Source organism: Triticum urartu, chromosome 4A (assembly GCF_056163025.1).
Source record: "Triticum urartu cultivar PI428250 chromosome 4A, HENAU_Tu73, whole genome shotgun sequence".
In the NCBI taxonomy this organism is placed as follows: domain Eukaryota; kingdom Viridiplantae; phylum Streptophyta; class Magnoliopsida; order Poales; family Poaceae; genus Triticum; species Triticum urartu.
The window spans coordinates 544673133-544692411 of NC_141876.1; the positions used below are offsets into that span (position 1 = coordinate 544673133).

Below are 19279 nucleotides of genomic sequence, written 5' to 3' on the forward strand. Positions count from 1 at the left end.
GTTTAGTTTAAACAGGAGCTAAGCCGTGTTAATTAGGCCATGGGGCCCAGTAATCAGTGGCTCTGGGGTGGGTTAGCTGGCGGTGATTAGTGCTAATCTCGCGGCCACGTCGGCTCGCCGGAGTCCCACCGGCGGCGACCAAATCTACGGCGGAAGCTCGCCGGGGCTGCGCTATAGGCGGCGTATGGACGCGTGAAGGCCACCAGAAGGTAGCCCGAGCACGCCCGCATCTAGCTAGCCGCACGGGAGGCCGCGTGGTCGCCGGAATCGACGACGGCGAGCGCATCCGCGGTGGCCGGAGTTCGGACGTGGAAGGGGTCGATGCTACGATGCACTAGAGGGGAAACCGAAGGGTGCTGCGGGCTCCTGGGAGTGCGGCGAATGGTGATGCGCTCAGGCGCAAGCTGGGGTGGCCCTGGCCATGGCGGTGAGAAAATACGGTGGCGATGAGCTCTCGGGCCCGGTGGTTAGTGCGGCTATGGCACGAGAACGATGAAGAGAGGAGAGGGGAAACGACAAGGTGCTCACGGCGAGGCCGTCGTGGTGCTCAGCAGGCTCGGGGACGCATCGAGGAGGGCACACGGTCGCCGGCGATCTCGGCGGACCGAGGAAGAAGAAGGCGTCGGGGTCGGTGCTTGGAGGCGTCTGGCGTCGCGGGAGTCGTCGAGGAGGCGTAGACGATGGAGGCGGAGCTCACGGGCACGTCAGAGGGGCGACGGGGTGGCTCTGGTGTCGACTACGGTGACCGGCGGCGAGGATGGCACTCGGCCATCGCGGGAGAGGGTGAGGGAGACGAGGGGGAGAGAGGGGAGGGATGTAGGGGGGTGCTGGGCGTCTTCGTGGCGCTCGGATGGGGACGAGGAGGCAGCAGGAGGTGGAAGCAGGAGGTGGCCGCAGGTGCGTGCGCCGGCGACACGCCTGTGCCTACTGTCAGAGGTGGGTGACGACTGGCACAAGCCAGGTGGGCTGGGCCAACACAGGTGAGGCCCAGGTGGGTTTCTCTCTCTCTCTCTCTCTCTTTATTTTTCTTTTCTATTTTTCTGTAATCTTTGTTGCTTTTCTAAAAATACCTAGACCCTTTCAAAACTCACCAAACTAAACATGCCCACTATATAGAATATATCCAACATGGTACATTTCAGTTTAGGATTACTTGGGCATTTAAAATATTTACTAGCAATTAAATGCCCAAATTCAAATAACATATGATTTAATCGAGTGACCTTTGGATGAGCTAGAAAGTTTTGCACCATTTTTGTCAGAGGTTTTAGACCAAGACAAAGATGATGAACATTTTGAAGGGCATTTCAGGATCATTGAAAAAAATATTTTAGTAACCCTAGTTGGATTAAGTGGTGCTGGGGGTTTCTGCCATCCCCATTTCAACTTTCTGAAGAAAAGTAAACATGATGCATGGAGGTTATGCAAGGATAAGCAAGACTAAGCTAGGGCTGTGATAGCTCACCCCCACTAAACAAGAATCTCGTCCCGAGATTCAAGCATAGGGTAAGATGAAGGGGGGGTGCAAACTTAACTCAATCTTCACGATCCAAGTTGCATTTCATAAGAACATTGGTTCGATCACCATCTTTGTCTCGATGTCTTCCTCTGAGAACTCCCACCAACATGACAATGAGAGGGAAGGGAAAACTCTAGAAGGATCGATCTTCTCGAAGATCAAACAACTCAGGATCAAGTCATGGAGTGAGACATAGGAACATCTCTCCAATTGAGACACAAAGTTCACATCAGGGTGATGGAAATCAGACGACGAGGATTTAAAGTTGGTAGGTAGTAATTCCACACTTGAGTAAGGTGGTGCAAGGTTTCAAGGTTGCGAGGAGATAATTGTCATGAACCCATAACAGGGCACCTTGGAGAAGGTGACTCGTTGAACTGTTCCCTTAAGTGGCAAAAAGAATTACTTTTGATCCATAAATCATTAAAACTCTTCATACCAGCTTAAGGCAATTTACAATTGATCGTTTGAGATAGCTCGAAGAGACGACATACTCGGACTAGGATGGATGATGTGGACTACCTTGTTGAAGAAAACGCAAGGGATGATTTTGCTTACATGTGCTCTCAAGAACTTGAGCATTTCCATATTTATCAAGGTTCTACCAACATCCGTGGCAAGGATCTTGGCAACACGACACACTACCATGATGACTAGTGATGGATGATGCGGATACAAAGGAAGATAACACCTTCTCAGATCTTCCCTTAGCGAGGCTAAGGAAACAGAATCCGGACGATCGACCGAGAGACATTTAGCACTCCGCTTCTAATGTTCTCCTTGAGGTGCCAGCGTAATCCATTTATAGATATGGTTTGATATCTAGAATATCAAGTAAAAGGTCGGACTTCGGAAGCTCAAGAATCCATAAGGAATAACTACGGAGGCAGATCCCGCGAGATCCTTATGGGGAGGTGACCAACTTCTTCAACCAGGATACTACAATAATAGGCCTTCCAGCTAGGTGTGTTGGCCACGACATCCACGTTACTGGTTACAGAGAGACCAACAATATAGTTCTTGGAGTACGTTCCAACCATCATATCTGCCTGAGATTCAGATCTGGTTGGTGTTAGGACATTCCAGACCCATCCAGTCTAGAAGGAAAATGAGAGTTTGCAACACAATTTGACAAGATGACGTTGCGAGATTCTCGGGGAATGAACTGCGATAGCAAGCTCCAAAACATGAGCTGGTTCTGCTACAAACCTGTGAACACGCTATCCAAGACGAGCATGACCACGTAATAGTCTTATAGTAAAACACTATCGAGTTCAGGTGGGGAACCATCATCAAGAATTTTGAAGTCTTACGCAGGTCCATGGATTAGATCCCAAGCATAGACTCCTTTTCCTTGAACAAGTCAACTAGTGGCTTGGTGTGCTAGGAACACATATGGAGTGGAGGTAATTAATCTACCAAACCATAGAATACTTCGCACGTATGCATGACTGTTTTGAGATGATTCCAAGGGAAAACAAAACAATCTTTCTCAAACTCACGGCGGCAACTTACACCAGGTGCACATGAATTCGAGGAAGTCACTTCTTCCATCCAAACATAAGCTTCATGAACGGAGCACGAAGGCATTGCTTACAAAGTTTTCAACACTAGGTTGATGTTCAAAATGAATCATGGGGGAGACAAAATGCTGCTGATGGGCTCAACAACAACTCATCGGAATTTCCATATCACTGGACTTCCACCATCATGTGAACACGATGATAGTATTGGTCAGACCAAAAGATGTAATGGTGTATGCTCGAGGGATCAACCACGGGTAACACAACATTACGAACATCGTTGGTTCTGATTTGACTTGATGATAGCCCATACTCAAGTCAAAGTTTTGACAAGGCAATAGATCCAACAACTGATCACGAGGACCAATTGGTGAAGATATCATCTTTCTTCAGTACACACACAAACACAAAGATATCCCTTCAGAAAGAACCAATTCGGCAAAGTCTTTTATCTTCCAACTCTCCAAGTTGTTTTTTAGCTTAACCAACTAGCTCAGGGGTATCCAACACAGATTCTTGGAGAAGGGGTGGTTTACAAGAACCAACTTGATCATGAACTCAACATAGCGGTCAGGTGACAACCTGGTAACACTTCCAAGAAGATATCCGGAAAATCATGAACCACCGATATGTTACTAAGCTCGAGAACAATCTTGCTTTTCAGAGCAAGACAATATGATCAGATAAGCGAGGAATGGAATAATCCTCACTCATTGATCGAGGAGTGCACCAGAGATAAGGACTAGGTAGCACGATCAGTCCTAGGATGGTGATTCAATAACCAACACGCTAAGAATGAGAATATTGTCCATTTACTACAAAGCAACAAGTTGCTCGGAGTATTGATTTCACACATCACAATTCACTTGTCGACATTCCGGTTACAACAACATGGAACCGAGGAATGAATAATGATGGCGAGAAGTATCACTGTATCAAAAATTCATAAGAGATGGTGCAATTCCTATGATATTCTTGGCATGAATAGGGTAGAACTCCAAGGTAGAACAGAGAAAAAGTTGGGTTGGCATTTTGATCTGCAGGATACAACTACTTTGACCCAATCCTAGATATGGATGAGGTACTGGAGTTTGTTTCTCCTAGTCATTCTGGAATAAAATGGCTTGACGGACCACAAGAATAATAGGCATCGATGAACAGAAATGCACACATACTCTTGGCTATCAACTGATAGAAGATGGTCGGAATACAACTGAAGAGGAACAACTCGAGGAACATATAATTTTCTGAGTTGTGGATTCATAGATTAGTATGTCGAGCAAAGCTCAACATTTCTTCCGGACAACCCATGCAGATAGGTAGGACTGACAGATTCACAATGCAGAATGGAGAACTCATTAAGAGCACTCTGGTTGTGATCTTTTGATACAACAAACTTCTGCCATAAGTGGTTCATAGTATTTGGAAGAAGGAAATACCACGGACCTCGAGGACTATCGCAAAGGTTACTAATATCCTGAAGGAACTAGCAACACTATCAACATGAGGTAAGTAGGGTGAATCTCTGGTTCAAGAACCCATGAATAGAATACCTACCACTACATGGCATCACGGGATGCTTTTGAGAATAATGGCCAGAATCACACATTGGGGATACAAAACATGGCTAGATCATTAGGTGACTCCCTAAAACACCTAGGGTCATAGTAATAGCTCCAGCATATATGTTGAGGCAACAGAGTTCCTCAACTCACCGATTAGTGTGATTAATCTGGCCCAATTGGACATCAGGAACAGGAGGAAGGGGTTTGCAAATGCATCAGACTACTTAGAAACCTGGGATGACTCGGACAACATAACGGCTGTAAATGCTCAAAATGATTTGAGACATCCTGCAAAATGGTGGCATAACCACTCAACATCACAATATCAAAGTTCTGAGGCCAGCTATGACATATGGAAGTAGTAGGAACTGAACTAAGGCTTGAACTCAACAATCCTATAAGTCTACGGATTAGTAACACGTCATCCTGATAGATAGATGAGAAGGCCTAGTTCTTAATCCCCGTAGAAAGGAAGAGGATGACTCAGATCAGAGGGCATGAGGTATAAGGAGTAAAAAGAGCCTTACGTTCCCTTCCACAATCAATTCCCTTACATAACTAAAGCATTTCTAGACTCAACTTCGACCATTTGGCTTGGTAAACCTGCAGGCAGTCAGGCTCTGATAACAACATTGTCAGGACCCCGATTCCAAGTCACATCGATCTAGCCGGTACCACCTCATATCACTTTGCGGCCTCACGCACGGTATTCCCACGGGTGTCGCCTTACCATGACCCGGGACCGTTTGCACCTTTTGGCTCACGTATATGATAGTGTCGCTAGCATCCATATGACAGAGAACCCGGGCCGACATGGCTAGTCGTGAACCCAAAGCGACACTAACCTATGGGGACAGGCATACATGAATCACATCGAGCATGTCGGTCAGCAGCGTGTGAATCCGGGCTGTAGCACTGGGCTAACAGGACTCCGGGAACCCGGGCTGTAGCGGGCTAGGCAGGACTCCGGATGTCACCGCGTGACATTTCCCCGAAGGGACAGACATAGGAACGAAGTGAAACACATGTCGGCCAGTCAAGTGTCCTGAGCAATAGTGCTGGGCTAGCAGGACTCCGGTGAACCGGGCTGTAGCGGACTACTATGGCTCATGGAAGCACTAGACTACATTTCCCCATAAGAGAGGCTGCCAAGGATAAAGAACTAGATTGTCGGATCCCACACATACCAAGCATTTCAATCATACACACAATATGCTCGATATGTGTAAATACAACATGGCATCACAACATAACTCTACAACTCAAGTATTTATTCCTTAGGCTCCGAGGAGCGAGATATTACAAACATGGGTCTCATGACCCAACAATCACAGCATACAAATCAAGCACATGCGGAAGCTTAACATGTCTGAGTACAGACATCTACAAATGGAAAAAGGCTAAGAAGCCTTTCTATCTACCAGATCCTGCTGAGGGCACAAGATCGTAGCTGAGGTATCAAGCTAATGTCGAAGTCCATGCAGAACTACTAGCGAGACTGAAGTCTCTCTCTGCAAAACATAAATTAAGCAAACGTGAGTACAAAGGTACTCAGCAAGACTTACATCAGAACTAGCTACATATGCATCGGTATCAACAAGGGGGGTGGTGGAGTTTAACTGCAGCAAGCCAGCATTGACTCAGTGGCTAACCTGAACTACGACTGCAAGCAACTCTTTTGAGGTGGCGCACACGAGTCCACATATTCACCATTCAATACATCACTATGGAACCGCTCCCGTCTCCCTACGAGAAGGCCATCCATAGCACTCACACTTATCTTGCGAGTTTTAGAGTATCCACTTTCACTTGTCTATGAACTATGCAAGGGGTCCAACTTTCCATATCCGAGGAATCCGGCTATTCGAATAGATAATGATAACCCTGCAGGGGTGTACTTCTTCACACACGCTCCCACCACTTACCGTCGTTTACACGACATGTACTCGGCAACCTTCAAGCGGAAGCCCAACGAGGGTGTCGGCCACGGCCTACCTAAACACTCAAGTCTCTAGTCCAGGTTTATCGCCTATCCAGGTTCCATCCGCAGGGAGTCCAGCCGAGGTTTCCACATACGGCCCCGAACGATGTGTACAGGGTTCCGAGGCACCAAACGGGCGCCCGGCATGCCCAGCCACGGTGTATCTACCGCATCATAGCCCACCCCTAGGGTTAGCGCTACGCACGGCCGCCAACACATAACCTACAAACACCAGAAACTAGTTGCAACTCCTGGATAGAGTACTAGGGTGATTAAGAAGCCGAGAGGGTCAGTCAAGGATCCCAATGAGTGGTAGTAGCTGTTCATGGATCACAGACACAGAACTCAGTTCCTGAGGATGGCTGCAATGAGACAACCCACCATGTACTCCTACATGGCCTCTCATCGCTACCTTTACCAAATCGTGTTCACACACTTAGCTCACACATAGTAGGACATGTTCACAACTTTCCAATTCATCCCCGATGAATCAGACCTAACACAACTCTAGGCAATAGCAGGCATGACAAGCAAACATGAATGAGTAAGCACATCAGGGCTCAAACAACTCCTACTCATGCTAGTGGGTTTCATCTATTTACTGTGGCAATGACAGGTCATGCAAAGGAAAGGGGTTCAACTACCGCACCATGTAACAGTTGAATCGTTGTTGTCCTAATGCAGTAAAAGAGAGCAGGTGCGAGAGAGTGGATTTGTATCGGAATGAACAAGGGGATTTTGCTTGCCTGGCACTTATGAAGATATTAAAGCTCTTCGTCGGTGTCGTCGAACTCATCGTCGGAAGCACGTCTATCGAGAGGGGACAAATACCGGCAACAGAGGGGAAGAGCACAATCAATGCAATGCAACAATATGATGCATGATCATGACACGGCAATATGATGTGATTTGGGATAATGCAACTGAAAGTCATTTTAATTGAAGGGGAATTCAAAACTATATCAATTCCAACTCCAAACCTATTATGAAATTTGCCCTAATCATGTTTCATCCTAAACAGTCAGGTTAACTTGCTCAAACATACATGAAAATGGTACAGATGGATTCCTTGAATTTTATTTGATAATTTTTCATATATAATTTATTTCATTTGGAGTTACGGTTGATTTTCTATTATTTTTAGAAGTTTAGGCAATTTTCTGGAATTTCCTGAATTATTTTTAATCTAGAAATGACTTATTGCGTCAGCACTGCGTCATGCCTGCGTCAGCAAGTCAACAGCAGCGGTCTAGGTCAAACCTGACCAGTGGGGTCCACTGGTCAGTGACACAATGTTGATCAGTGTCAATGACAGGTGGGGCCTGGTCAACGGTGACGTGGCCAGGTCAAACTGAGCTGTGGGCCCGTGGGGTTAGTTTAGTTTAAACAGGAGCTAAGCAGTGTTAATTAGGCCGTGGGGCCCAGTAGTCAGTGGCTTTGGGGAGGGTTAGCTAGCGGTGATTAGTGCTAATCACGCGGCCACGTCGGCTCACCGGATTCCCACCGGCGGCGACCAAATCTACGGCGGAAGCTCGCCGGGGCTGCGCTATAGGCGGCGTATGGACCCGTGAAGGCCACCAGAAGGTAGCCCGAGCGCGCCCGCATCTAGCTAGCCGCACGGGAGGCCGCATGGTCACCGGAATCGACGATGGCGAGCGCATGCGCGGTGGCCGGAGTTTGAACGTGGAAGCGGTCGACGCTACGGTGCACTAGAGGGGAAACCGAAGGGTGCTGCGGGCTCCTGGGAGTGCGGCGAACACGGTGATGCGCTCAGGCGCAAGCTGGGGTGGCCCTGGCCACAGCGGTGAGGAACTACGGCGGCGATGAGCTCTCGGGTCCGGTGGTTAGTGCGGCTACGGCACGCGAACGAGGAAGAGAGGAGAGGGGAAACGGCAAGGTGCTCACGGCGAGGCCGTCGGGGTGCTCAGCAGGCTCGGGGACGCGTCGAGGAGGGCACACGGTCGCCGGCGATCTTGGCGGACCGAGGAAGAAGAAGGCGTCGGGGTCGGTGCTTGGAGGCGTCCGGCGTCGCGAGAGTCGTCGAGGAGGCGTAGACGATGGAGGCGGAGCGCACGGGCACGTCAGAGGGGCGAGGGGGTGGCTCTGGTTTCGACTACGGCGAACGGCGGTGAGGATGGCGCTCGGCCATCGCGGGAGAGGGTGAGGGAGACGCGGGGGAGAGAGGGGAGGGGTGCAGGGGGTGCCGGGCGTCTTCGTGGCGCTCGGATGGGGACGAGGAGGCAGCAGGAGGTGGAAGCAGGAGGTGGCCACGGGTGCGCGCCGGCGACACCCGTCTGCCTACTGGCAGAGGTGGGTGACGACTGGCACAAGCCAGGTGGGCTGGGCCAGCACAGGTGAGGCCCAGGTGGGTTTCTCTCTCTCTCTCTCTCTTTATTTTTCTTTTCTATTTTTCTGTAATCTTTGTGGCTTTTCTAAAAATACCTAGACCCTTTCAAAACTCACCAAACTGAACATGCCCACTATATAGAATATATCCAACATGGAACATTTCAGTTTAGGATTACTTGGGCATTTAAAATATTTACTAGCAATTAAATGCCCAAATTCAAATAACATATGATTTAATCCAGTGACCTTTGGATGACCTAGAAAGTTTTGCACCATTTTTGTCAGAGGTTTTAGACCAAGACAAAGATGATGAACATTTTGAAGGGCATTTCAGGATCATTGAAAAAAATATTTTAGTAACTGTAGTTGGATTAAGTGGTGCTGGGGGTTTCTGCCATCCCCATTTCAACTTTCTGAGGAAAAGTAAACATGATGCATGGAGGTTATGCAAGGATAGGCAAGACTAAGCTAGGGCTGTGACAATCTGGGCCGTGGATCTCCGATCTAACGAACGAGGGGAGGTGTGGCGGCTTACAGCGGCTGGCGACGTCGGCGATGAGCAGAGGACGGTGGTGCGGCGTCGGTGATGGAGGGGGTGGCGGCTGCGGTGGTCCTCGTCGACGGGGAAGAAGACAGGGAGGTGCGGCGCGGCTTGGGCATCCGGATGGTGGCGTCGGTGTGCGTCGGCGGCGCCTGAACGGGGCGGGGCGAAGACGGCGGCCTTGGGTGCTCCGGCGGCTCCGACGTCGATGGTGCGGCGTCTCCGACGGAACCTAGGGAGGAAAAGGTGTCAAACGGGTGCGCTTTGCCATGGGGAGCCATTTGACGAAGAAGGGGAAGGCCATGGTGGCTTACTAGCGACGGAAGGGACGACGGAGCGGCGCCGCTCCGGCGAGATGCAAACAGCGACAGCGGCGGCTATGGGCGGCGTGGGGAGAAGCGGGACGGCGAGGTCGACTGAGGGTAGCCCGGGGCATTTATAGGCGAGGGGAGGGCGTGCCGGTGCCGCGGATATGCGGTTGCGGGAGCGCGGCGGCGAGCTCACCCGAGCGGGGAAAGCGGGAGGTTGGGGGAGATGAGGTGGAGCGGGGCCCACCTGTCAGTGGCGGCGGCGTTAGCGAGCGAGGGGGGCTGCGGGCGGTCGACCGGTGCGGGAGGTTTCGGGCTCGCGGGCGGCCTTGGGCCGAAATGGCCAGCTGGGCCGGTCGGGCGCTCTTGGGCCGAACCCAGTTTCAGTCCAGGCTGCGTGTGTGTGTGTGTGTTTTTTTTAACTGGATACTAAAGTGATCATTACTAATTCAAATGAATTTCTAAAAACACCAAATAAATTTCTAAAATAACTACATAACATTTAGAGCCTAATGAACATTAACTTAAGCACATAACACTTTGAAAATAATTTTCCTATTGCAACTAATGCACTTTTTGCAAATAAAATAAATACCAATCAACTCCAAAACTTAAAGTAATATTCAAAATAAAATTTCCCACTCTTTTTATATTTTGAGGAAGTCATCTTATCCCCTCTCATTTGTTTTTCTCGAGTGGAAAACTATTATTTGAATATTTCAAAAACTCCAGAATGCAAAGAAATATGAGATAGATTGAATGATTCTATCAACATCCAAATTTAATAAAATTGGGATGTTACAAACCTACCCCCCTTAAGATGAATCTCGTCCTCGAGATTCGGGTTGGCCAGCAAAAAGGTGCGGATGGTCCTGCCTAAGATCTTCCTCTTGCTCCCAAGTGGCTTCCTCCTCGGTGTGGTGACTCCACTGAACCTTGCAGAACTTGATGATCTTGGTACGAGTGATTCTCTCTGCAGTCTCAAGAATCTTAATAGGCTTCTCCTCATAAGTCATATCATTCTCCAACTAAATTGCCTCGAGTGGCACTGTATCTCTCAAAGGAATGCCCACCATCTCTGCATGACACTTCTTCAGCTGGGAAACATGAAACACATGATGAACTCCCGACAAAGCCTCTGGTAATTCCAACTGGTATGTAATCTCTCCTCTATGTTCTAGAACTTTGTATGGTCCCACAAATCGTGGTGCTAACTTTCCTTTGACTCCAAATCTTTTAATACCTCTAAGTGGAGACACTCGAAGATATGCTCTATCTCCCACTTCATAGATCACTTCCTTGCGTTTAGCATCGACATAACTTTTCTGCCTTGACTGGGCTATCTTAAGTCTGTCACGAATCAATTTGACCTTCTCCTCAGAATCCCTGATCAAATCAGGCCCAAACAACTTGCGATCTCCAACCCCATCCCACATCAAAGGTGTCCTGCATTTCCTTCCATACAATGCCTCAAAAGGGGCCATCTGCAAACTGGCTTGGTAGTTGTTGTTGTATGAGAACTCTACGTAGGGTAAGTTATCATCCCAACTAGACCCATAGTCTAGCGCACACGCTCTCAACATGTCCTCTAGAATCTGATTGACCCTCTCTGTCTGCCCATCAGTCTGTGGGTGGAAGTCTGTACTGAACTCTAGCCTGGTACCCAAAGTTTCATGTAACTGTTTCCAAAACTTTGAGGTAAACTGTGTTCCTCTATCTAATACGATGCTCCTTGGAACTCCATGCAGACATACGATCCTGGTCATATATATCTTTGCCAGCTTAGCACTTGTATAGGTGGCCTTCACTGGAATGAAGTGAGCAACCTTGGTCAAACGATCCACTATCACCCAAATGGAATCATAACCTGAACGGGTCCTGGGTAACCCCATGATAAAGTCCATACCAAGTTTATCCCATTTCCAATCAGGTATCGGCAACGGCTGAAGTAATCCTACTGGTTTCTGATGTTTTGCCTTTACTCTCTGACATACATCACATATTGCCACATACTCGGCAATTTCTCGCTTCATACCGGCCCACCAAAAACTTTCCTTCAAGTCCAAATACATCTTGGTATTGCCTGGGTGTATCGAATATGGTGAGTCGTGAGCCTCCTGAAGAATCAACTTCCTGATCTCCGGGTCATTGGGTACACAAATCCATTGCTCAAACCATATGGTTCCATGTTCATCCTCATGGAATCCTTCTGCTTTCCCTTTGCTCATCATTTCTTTGATCTCAGCAATACCTTGGTCCAACTTCTGGGCTTCTCTGATTCTTCCCAACAAGGTGGACTGAACCTCGAGTGCGGCAACATAACCTCTTGGAACTATTTCCAATTGAAGGTCTCTAAGCTCATCACATAACTCCTGAGGTAAACCTCCTGCTGTAAGGGTATTAACATAACTCTTACGGCTCAAAGCATCTGCCAAAACATTGGCTTTTCCTGGATGATAATGCAGACTCATGTCATAATCCTTTATAAGTTCCAACCATCTCCTTTGCCTGAGATTCAACTCCTTCTACGTGAAGATATACTTCAAACTCTTGTGATCCGTGTAAACATCACAACGATTCCCAATAAGATAGTGTCTCCATGTCTTGAGTGCGTGCACTACAGCTGCCAACTCCAAATCATGTGTGGCATAGGTCAACTCATGAGGTCGAAGCTGTCGTGAAGCATAAGCTACAACCTTTCCCTCTTGCATAAGAACACCTCCAAGTCCCTGACGTGAAGCATCACAATACACCTGAAAGTCCTTGTGTATGTCAGGCAGGATTAGCACTGGGACTGTAACCAAACGCTTCTTCAACTCTTGAAAGCTGGCTTCACACTCTTCAGTCCAAACGAACTTGGTGTCCTTTTTCAACAATGCTGTCATGGGCCTGGCAATCTTGGAGAAATTTTCAATAAATCTCCGGCAATATCCTGCAAGTCCAAGGAAACTATGAATCTTGCCAACTGAGGTGCGCGCATTCCATTCCGTGACTGACTCTACCTTGGTAGGGTCCACTGCAATCCCTTCTCCTGACACTACATGTCCCAGAAATCCGACTTCCTTGAGCCAAAACTCACACTTGCTGAATTTGGCATAAAGTTGATGTTCTCTGAGCTTCTCCAAAACTAAGCGCAAATGTTCAGCGTGTTCCTCCTCATTCTTGGAGTAAACTAATATGTCATCAATGAATACCACAACAAACTTATCCAAGAATTCCATGAATACTTTGTTCATCATGTTCATGAAATAGGCAGGGGCATTAGTCAAACCAAAGGACATGACTGTATACTCATAAAGCCCATACCTTGTGTAAAAGCTGTCTTGGGTATATCCTTCTCATGAATCTTCAACTGGTGATAACCCGATCGAAGATCGATCTTGGAGAAAACACTAGCTCCTTCTAGCTGGTCAAACAAGTCATTGATCATCGGTAGGGGATACTTGTTCTTGATGGTCACCTCATTCAAAGAGCGGTAATCCACACACATTCTCAAGGTTCCATCCTTCTTCTCCACTAAGAGTACTGGGGCTCCCAGGGTGATGAACTCGGGCGAATATACCCTTTCTCTAGCAACTCCTTAATCTGTTTCTTGACTTCCTCAAAATCATTAGCAGGCATTCGATACGGCCTCTTGGAGATATGCCCTGTGCCTGGCAGAAACTCAATCAAAAACTCAATCTCCCGATCTGGCGGCATACCCAGTAACTCATCCGGAAATACATCAGGATAATCCTTCACCACTGGTACTTCTTCCTGGACAACTCCTGTAAGAGAGTTCACCTGAGTCCTCTTAGGCTTAAGCCTGGATACGTACTTGATCCTCTTCTTCTCCGGGGTGGTGAGAAAAATCGATCTACTAGCACAATCAATGTTTCCCTCATACTTGGACATCCAATCCATCCCTAGGATTACATCCAACCCTTGCGATTCTAGTATAATCATATCTGTGGGAAAAACATGTCCCCCTATGTTCAAAGGCAATTGGAAACATCCCTGACTAGCCATAGACTCGGCTCCTGGGGAACTCACTAGAATGGGTGCCTTAAGAGCTATGGTAGGCAACTTATGTTTATCCACAAATACCCTTGATATGAATGAATGTGATGCACCAGTGTCAAAAAGAATGAGTGCTGGAAATGAATTAACCAAGAACTTACCAATCACTGCGTCAGGATGCTCATAAACCTCTTCCACATTGACATGATTCACATGTCCCTTAGTGAAAGGATTGGGCTTCTTGCCTCCAGAATTCCCATTGTCATTTCCATTTCCATTCTGCACCTCAGGGCACTCATTGGAGTAGTGACATGTCTTCTTGCACCTGAAGCAGGTGATGTGACTCATGTCCTTCTTCATCGGTGTGGAAGAATTGAAATGCTGCTGATTGACATTTCCTCCATTACCATTGCCCTGCTTGTGACCATGGTGGTTGAGTCCATTCCCTCCATGATGAATGTGGCCCCCATGGTTATGGTGATTCCCTCCAAACTTGCTAGTGCCTGATCCAGAACTCCCTGAGTACGGGCTGTAGCGGGGTTTCTGTTGAACTCTCGAGTTATACTTCCCGTGACCATACTTCCTCTTACGATTCTCCATCTGCTGGTGCTTGCCTTCAAGAATGGTAGCCTTATCAACCAGCTCCTGATAGTCCGCAAATGTTGCCACAGTCAACTGAACTCCCAACTCATCGTTCAGTCCCTCCAGAAACTTCTCCTGCTTGGCTGCATCGGTGGCCACGTCCTCTGGGGTGTAACGGGCCAACTTACTGAACTCATTAACATACTGAGATACCGTGCATCCTCCCTGGCACAAGCTGTGGAACTCCTTCTTCTTCATACTCATGGCTCCAGCTGAAACATGAGCCATGCAGAACGCCCACTGGAACTGAGCCCAAGTCACATTCTCCATGGGGTATGTGGTGGTGTAGTTCTCCCACCAAGCAGCTGCCGGTCCATCCAGCTGGTGGGCAGCAAACTTCACCTTCTCCGCATCATTGCATCCTGTCGTGGCCAGCTCACTTCCTATCTTGCGGAGCCAGTCATCTGCGACGATCGGCTCCGTGCTGCTGGAGAACACGGGTGGTTTCAGCCTCAGAAAACGGGTAAGACTGTCAACCGGGGGTGGCGGTGGTGGGTTGTTGTTGTTGTTCTGGTTCTGGTTCTGAATGAGCATCTGCATAAGAGCATTCTGTTGCTGGATCAATTGCGTAAGCTCCGGCGGAAAGTTGAATCCGGGGTCACGTCTTGGAGGCATCTGATGGGTTTCAGAGTGGATGAGGAGTTAGAATAGAACAAGGCCTAGCGAGTAAAATCACACTACCCATATGCACATGATAGCAATAAGACTTCAAATCACTCCAATTCAATTTCAAACAAAGAGGTTCACATGAATAATCAAACGTAAGGTAAGCCATGTCACAAGATTTGACAAGGTCTTACAAATGAAATAAAACTAATCGGATAACGAAATCGAATTTCTAAACTCTCATGGTGGTATAAAATCTAAATCTCATCAGATGAGGACCGGTCAACCATGTCGACATCGGGTGTCCTTGCATCGCTCTCCGTGTCGTCATCTCCGAGCTCATCATTTTGGTCCCTCTCCTGGCTGGCACAGGCACCATACGAGTGATCCTCCTCGATGTTTTCTCCCTCATCCAGCTTCTCCTCGGCCTCCTCGAGCTCAACCTTCAGGTCGTCTATCTTCTCCTGCAGTGCGTCTAGCTCTCCCTCGTGCTCGATGCAAGCGTCCTGGAGCTCCTCCTTTAGCTCGGCCTTGCGGGTCATGAGGTTCTTGATGACGACCATGTTGTCGAACAGCTCCAGCTCCATCATACGAATATGCTCCTCCATGTCCTGGATATGGGATGCTATCGTCTCATCCTCCAGGGTACGCACCACATCTCCATCTGCGTCGCGGTGTCCGTACATCACGAAGGAGGTCCTCTTGAGGTCTTTGTCATACACCTCCCGAATGCCTCCGAGAGCAATGTGAGCAGCGATACCCCTGCCCAAGCCCCATGTTGCGGTATCCACATGGAAATCAATGGGCTTGGTGCGGTTTCCGAGGATACGTCCGAGGATATGAGCATCGATCCTCCAACGTGTCTCCTCGGGCAGGGTGGCTGTGAAGGTTCCAGTGAATGTGGGAAGCCCAATCTTCAGATGCTTCATGATCTTCATCAGCTGCCTTCCAAAGGGCATGGTCTCATCGGGCTGCTCGAACTCAACAAGGGCGGACGACATCTACATTTTGAAAAGATAAGAAATTAGTATTGAATCAGAGAAGGTACGAGACCAAAGGATATATGTGGAAAATGAAAACTATAGTTTTTATCCTATGGCTTTTCTCCATTTCTAGGGGTCGCGTCCTACAGTCAACGTGTGCTCTGATACCATCTTGTAGCGACCCGACTCGGTAAGAGTCGAAGTCTCTGTGCTTACCGTGCTAGTCCCTGGATCGACTTGCTAGCACACACAGTACTCGATGAAATAATAGAAATAACACACATCTCTTTATTACATCGATAGTCCAGGAGCAATACATTTATTACAAAATAGGGCATAGAGCCAATAAGCAAATACTGCGGAAGCAAAGAAGTAAATGAGTCCAACTCCATGAGCAAGGTTGAGTGTAGAACATTGACCTATCGCACCTTCATCCTCGTCGGATATATCTGCAATGTGATAAGTTGCAGCCAAATGGGTCAGTACATTGAATGTACTGGCAAGTCACATCATAGTGTAATGAACCTACTTTTACATGCAATTTGGCTGATGAAGATGGGCCATGCTGGGCCTCCTTTGAGCCACGCCGCAGGCTACAGGCAGGCAAGTCTGGGGACCCCCGTTCCCAGAACACCGACAGTAGCCCCCGGGCCCAAGGCGCGCCTGGACTTGGCCGTGCCGAGAGGCAAAAGGGCAAGGGCGAAGCGCCGCGGGCCCTAATAGCCTGCGGCCTTGGGCGCCGCGTGGCGGTTGATGGGACGTGGGCGTCTCCACTTCCCCATGATGCCTTGGTGATCGCGCGAGATGGACAAGTCCCTGCAGGCAGATCGTGTCATGATTACCTGTGATCGTGGAGGCCGGCGGTTGGCCTTCGCCGGCTATAAGTACGGAGCTGTGCATGCCCTTCCAGTCCATTACTCCTTGCTTCTCCTTCTTCTTCATGGCCCCGTCGAAGAGATTCTCGGCCGCCGAGAAGGGGAAGGCTTGCCGGGTTGAGCATGCCTCTGCCCCACCCAAGCGTGGCAGAGGGCGCCCTCGCAAGCATCCTGTGGTCACCGCGGTGGCTCCCCGCGGCCGTGGTGGTGATCTTCAGCACGGCGACGGGCGGGTTGCTGCAGCCGGGGGGTGCGCCCTGGCTGCACGTCCCCCCAGGCCACGCATTCGTGCCATTGAAGCGCTGCCGGAGTTCGTCGTGTGGTCGGCGGAGCCGGCCAGCACCCGGCTCCCGCTTCCTCGCTTCCTCCTGGGAGAGCTCCCGGCCGGCGCCCCGGGCGGCCTCTGGCTCTAGGCCGACGGCTGCTGCAGCCGGGCCTCATGGGTCTCCCTGGAGGTCTCTGCGGCCGGGAGTCTGTCCCTGGCCCGCGGTTGGCAGACGTTTGCCCGTGCGCGTGGCCTGGGCCGCCGGTGCACCTTACACTTCAAGTTCGATGGCGACGCCACCCTCTACGTGAGGGTGTTTGGGGAAGATGGTCGCCGCGCGGGGTTCTGCCCCGAGGGTGACGACCGCGGCTGGGAACCCAGCTCCGGTGATGATGGAGGGAGCAGCGCTCGCGCGGCGGGCGGCGCTCAGAGTTCCTCAAGCTTCTCTGGTTCTTCTTCAGACGGCGACTCCTCCAGCGGCGGCCGCGATTAGCCCCCACGCTGCCGCGCCCTGGTGAGGCGCGAGAGGGAGTCCGCAAGAGCTCCAGAGGAAGCTCGTGCCTTCCTTGCGGGCCGGTGTGAGGCGAGCCGCGCCGGATTCGTTCTTCCTTTCCCCTTTTCCCTGTGTAACAAAGACAATAGTGCGGAGCCCTGCGGGGGCGTGTTTGGGTTATTGATGTTAATCATCGTTTGCTTTCGTTACCATTCCTTCTGGCTATGTACCTGAGCGTGGATAGTTCCCGACCCCGGCCGTGGGGGGGCGACCGACCCAGGCCCTTTGTCTGTGTAGCGATGCCCGTGGGGCACGGACTAGAGGGGTGCTCCTGTAAGGGGCCCGGGTCGCGAACTCTTTGAACGACTATGATAGGAACGCTCGCGAGGGCGCTCAGCTGCCCCCCTCGCGAGGCCTTGCGCAAGAGAAATCGAGGCAGGAGAGCGAAAATCTGAAGAACCGCAAGCCAAAGACGGCAACAACTTCAATAAAACTTCAAATGAGAAGGAACAAGCCAACTGCGGAAAGCAAATGAAAAGCCGCGTCCGGCACCTATTCTAGTCTTCGACGTCTTCTCACCAGCGCGGAGCTAAGTGCTGCCACTGGGCATGGGAGGGAGCCCCAGGGCCTGAGGCCGGCGCTCCTGAGACTCCGGGGCGTGTACAGCCCCAACTCATTATTACGTGAGAGTGTCACGGACGGCGAGCTTCACAGGCATTGGCCTTCTTCACAGGCTCCGGGCCTTTTCCAAAACGCGATAGCTTCACAGGCACTCTCCTTGCTTCACAGGCTCTGGGCCTTTTCCAAAACGCGATAGCTTCACAGGCACTCGCCTTGCTTCACAGGCTCCGGGCCTTTTCCAAAACGCGATAGCTTCACAGGCACGCGCCTTGCTTCACAGGCTCCGGGCCTTTTCCAAAACGCGATAGCTTCACAGGCACCCGCCTTGCTTCACAGGCTCCGGGCCTTTTCCAAAACGCGATAGCTTCACAGGCACTCTCTTTGCTTCACAGGCTCCGGGCCTTTTACAAAACGCGATAGCTTCACAGGCACTCGCCTTGCTTCACAGGCTCCGGGCCTTTTCCAAAACGCGATAGCTTCACAGGCACTCGCCTTGCTTCACAGGCTCCGGGCCTTTTCAGGGGTAGAACCTCCGGAGGTGCTGGATGTTCCATGCATTCTGGACCGGCACTCCCTCCTGAGTCTCCAAGCGCGTGGAGCCGGGCCTGGAAACATGAACAACCTTGAATGGGCCCTCCCACATGGGAGAGAGCTTGTGCAGTCCCTCCCTGGAGAGGACCCGCCTGAGCACGAGGTCTCCTACCTCAAGAGTCCTGGGGCGGATGTTGCGACAGTGATATCGCCGCAGCGCTTGCTGATACCTCGCCGCTCGCAGCGCGGCCTCCCGGCGACGTTCCTCCCCCAACACGAGGTCCATCCCCCTCATGGCGTCCTACTGCGCCTCGTCGAACGCCAGGACGCGCGCAGAGCGACGTCTGACCTCGTGAGGGAGGACCGCTTCCGCTCCGTAGACCAGGAAGAATGGGGTCTCTCCAGTCGGTTTGGTCGCGGTGGTGCGGATGGACCACAACACGGACTGAAGCTCGTCGTACCAACCTCTGCCACAGGC

The 19279-nt window shown here is 50.2% G+C and overlaps 1 protein-coding gene across 1 annotated transcript; it reads right to left on the reverse strand.

Annotated features, from left to right (window-relative positions):
• Positions 1 to 13302: 13302 nt before the first annotated feature.
• On the reverse strand, positions 13303 to 15042 carry LOC147976517 (uncharacterized). Its single transcript, XM_087520888.1, has 2 exons — positions 13947 to 15042; positions 13303 to 13733 (listed from the first exon to the last, which is right to left on the reverse strand). The coding sequence occupies exons 1-2, from the start codon at positions 15040 to 15042 to the stop codon at positions 13303 to 13305; spliced, it is 1527 nt and encodes a 508-aa protein (XP_087377014.1).
• Between the last annotated feature and the right edge of the window lie 4237 nt (positions 15043 to 19279).

Bases quoted from the DNA above. Each gene is read 5' to 3' on its own strand.
- LOC147976517 (XM_087520888.1), bottom strand. From the start codon at position 15,042: ATGCCTCCAAGACGTGACCCCGGATTCAACTTTCCGCCGGAGCTTACG. The intron at 13,734-13,946 runs GTAAGTTCTTGG...TTTTTCCCACAG, and splicing joins GCATCCTGACGCAGTGATTG to ATATGATTATACTAGAATCG.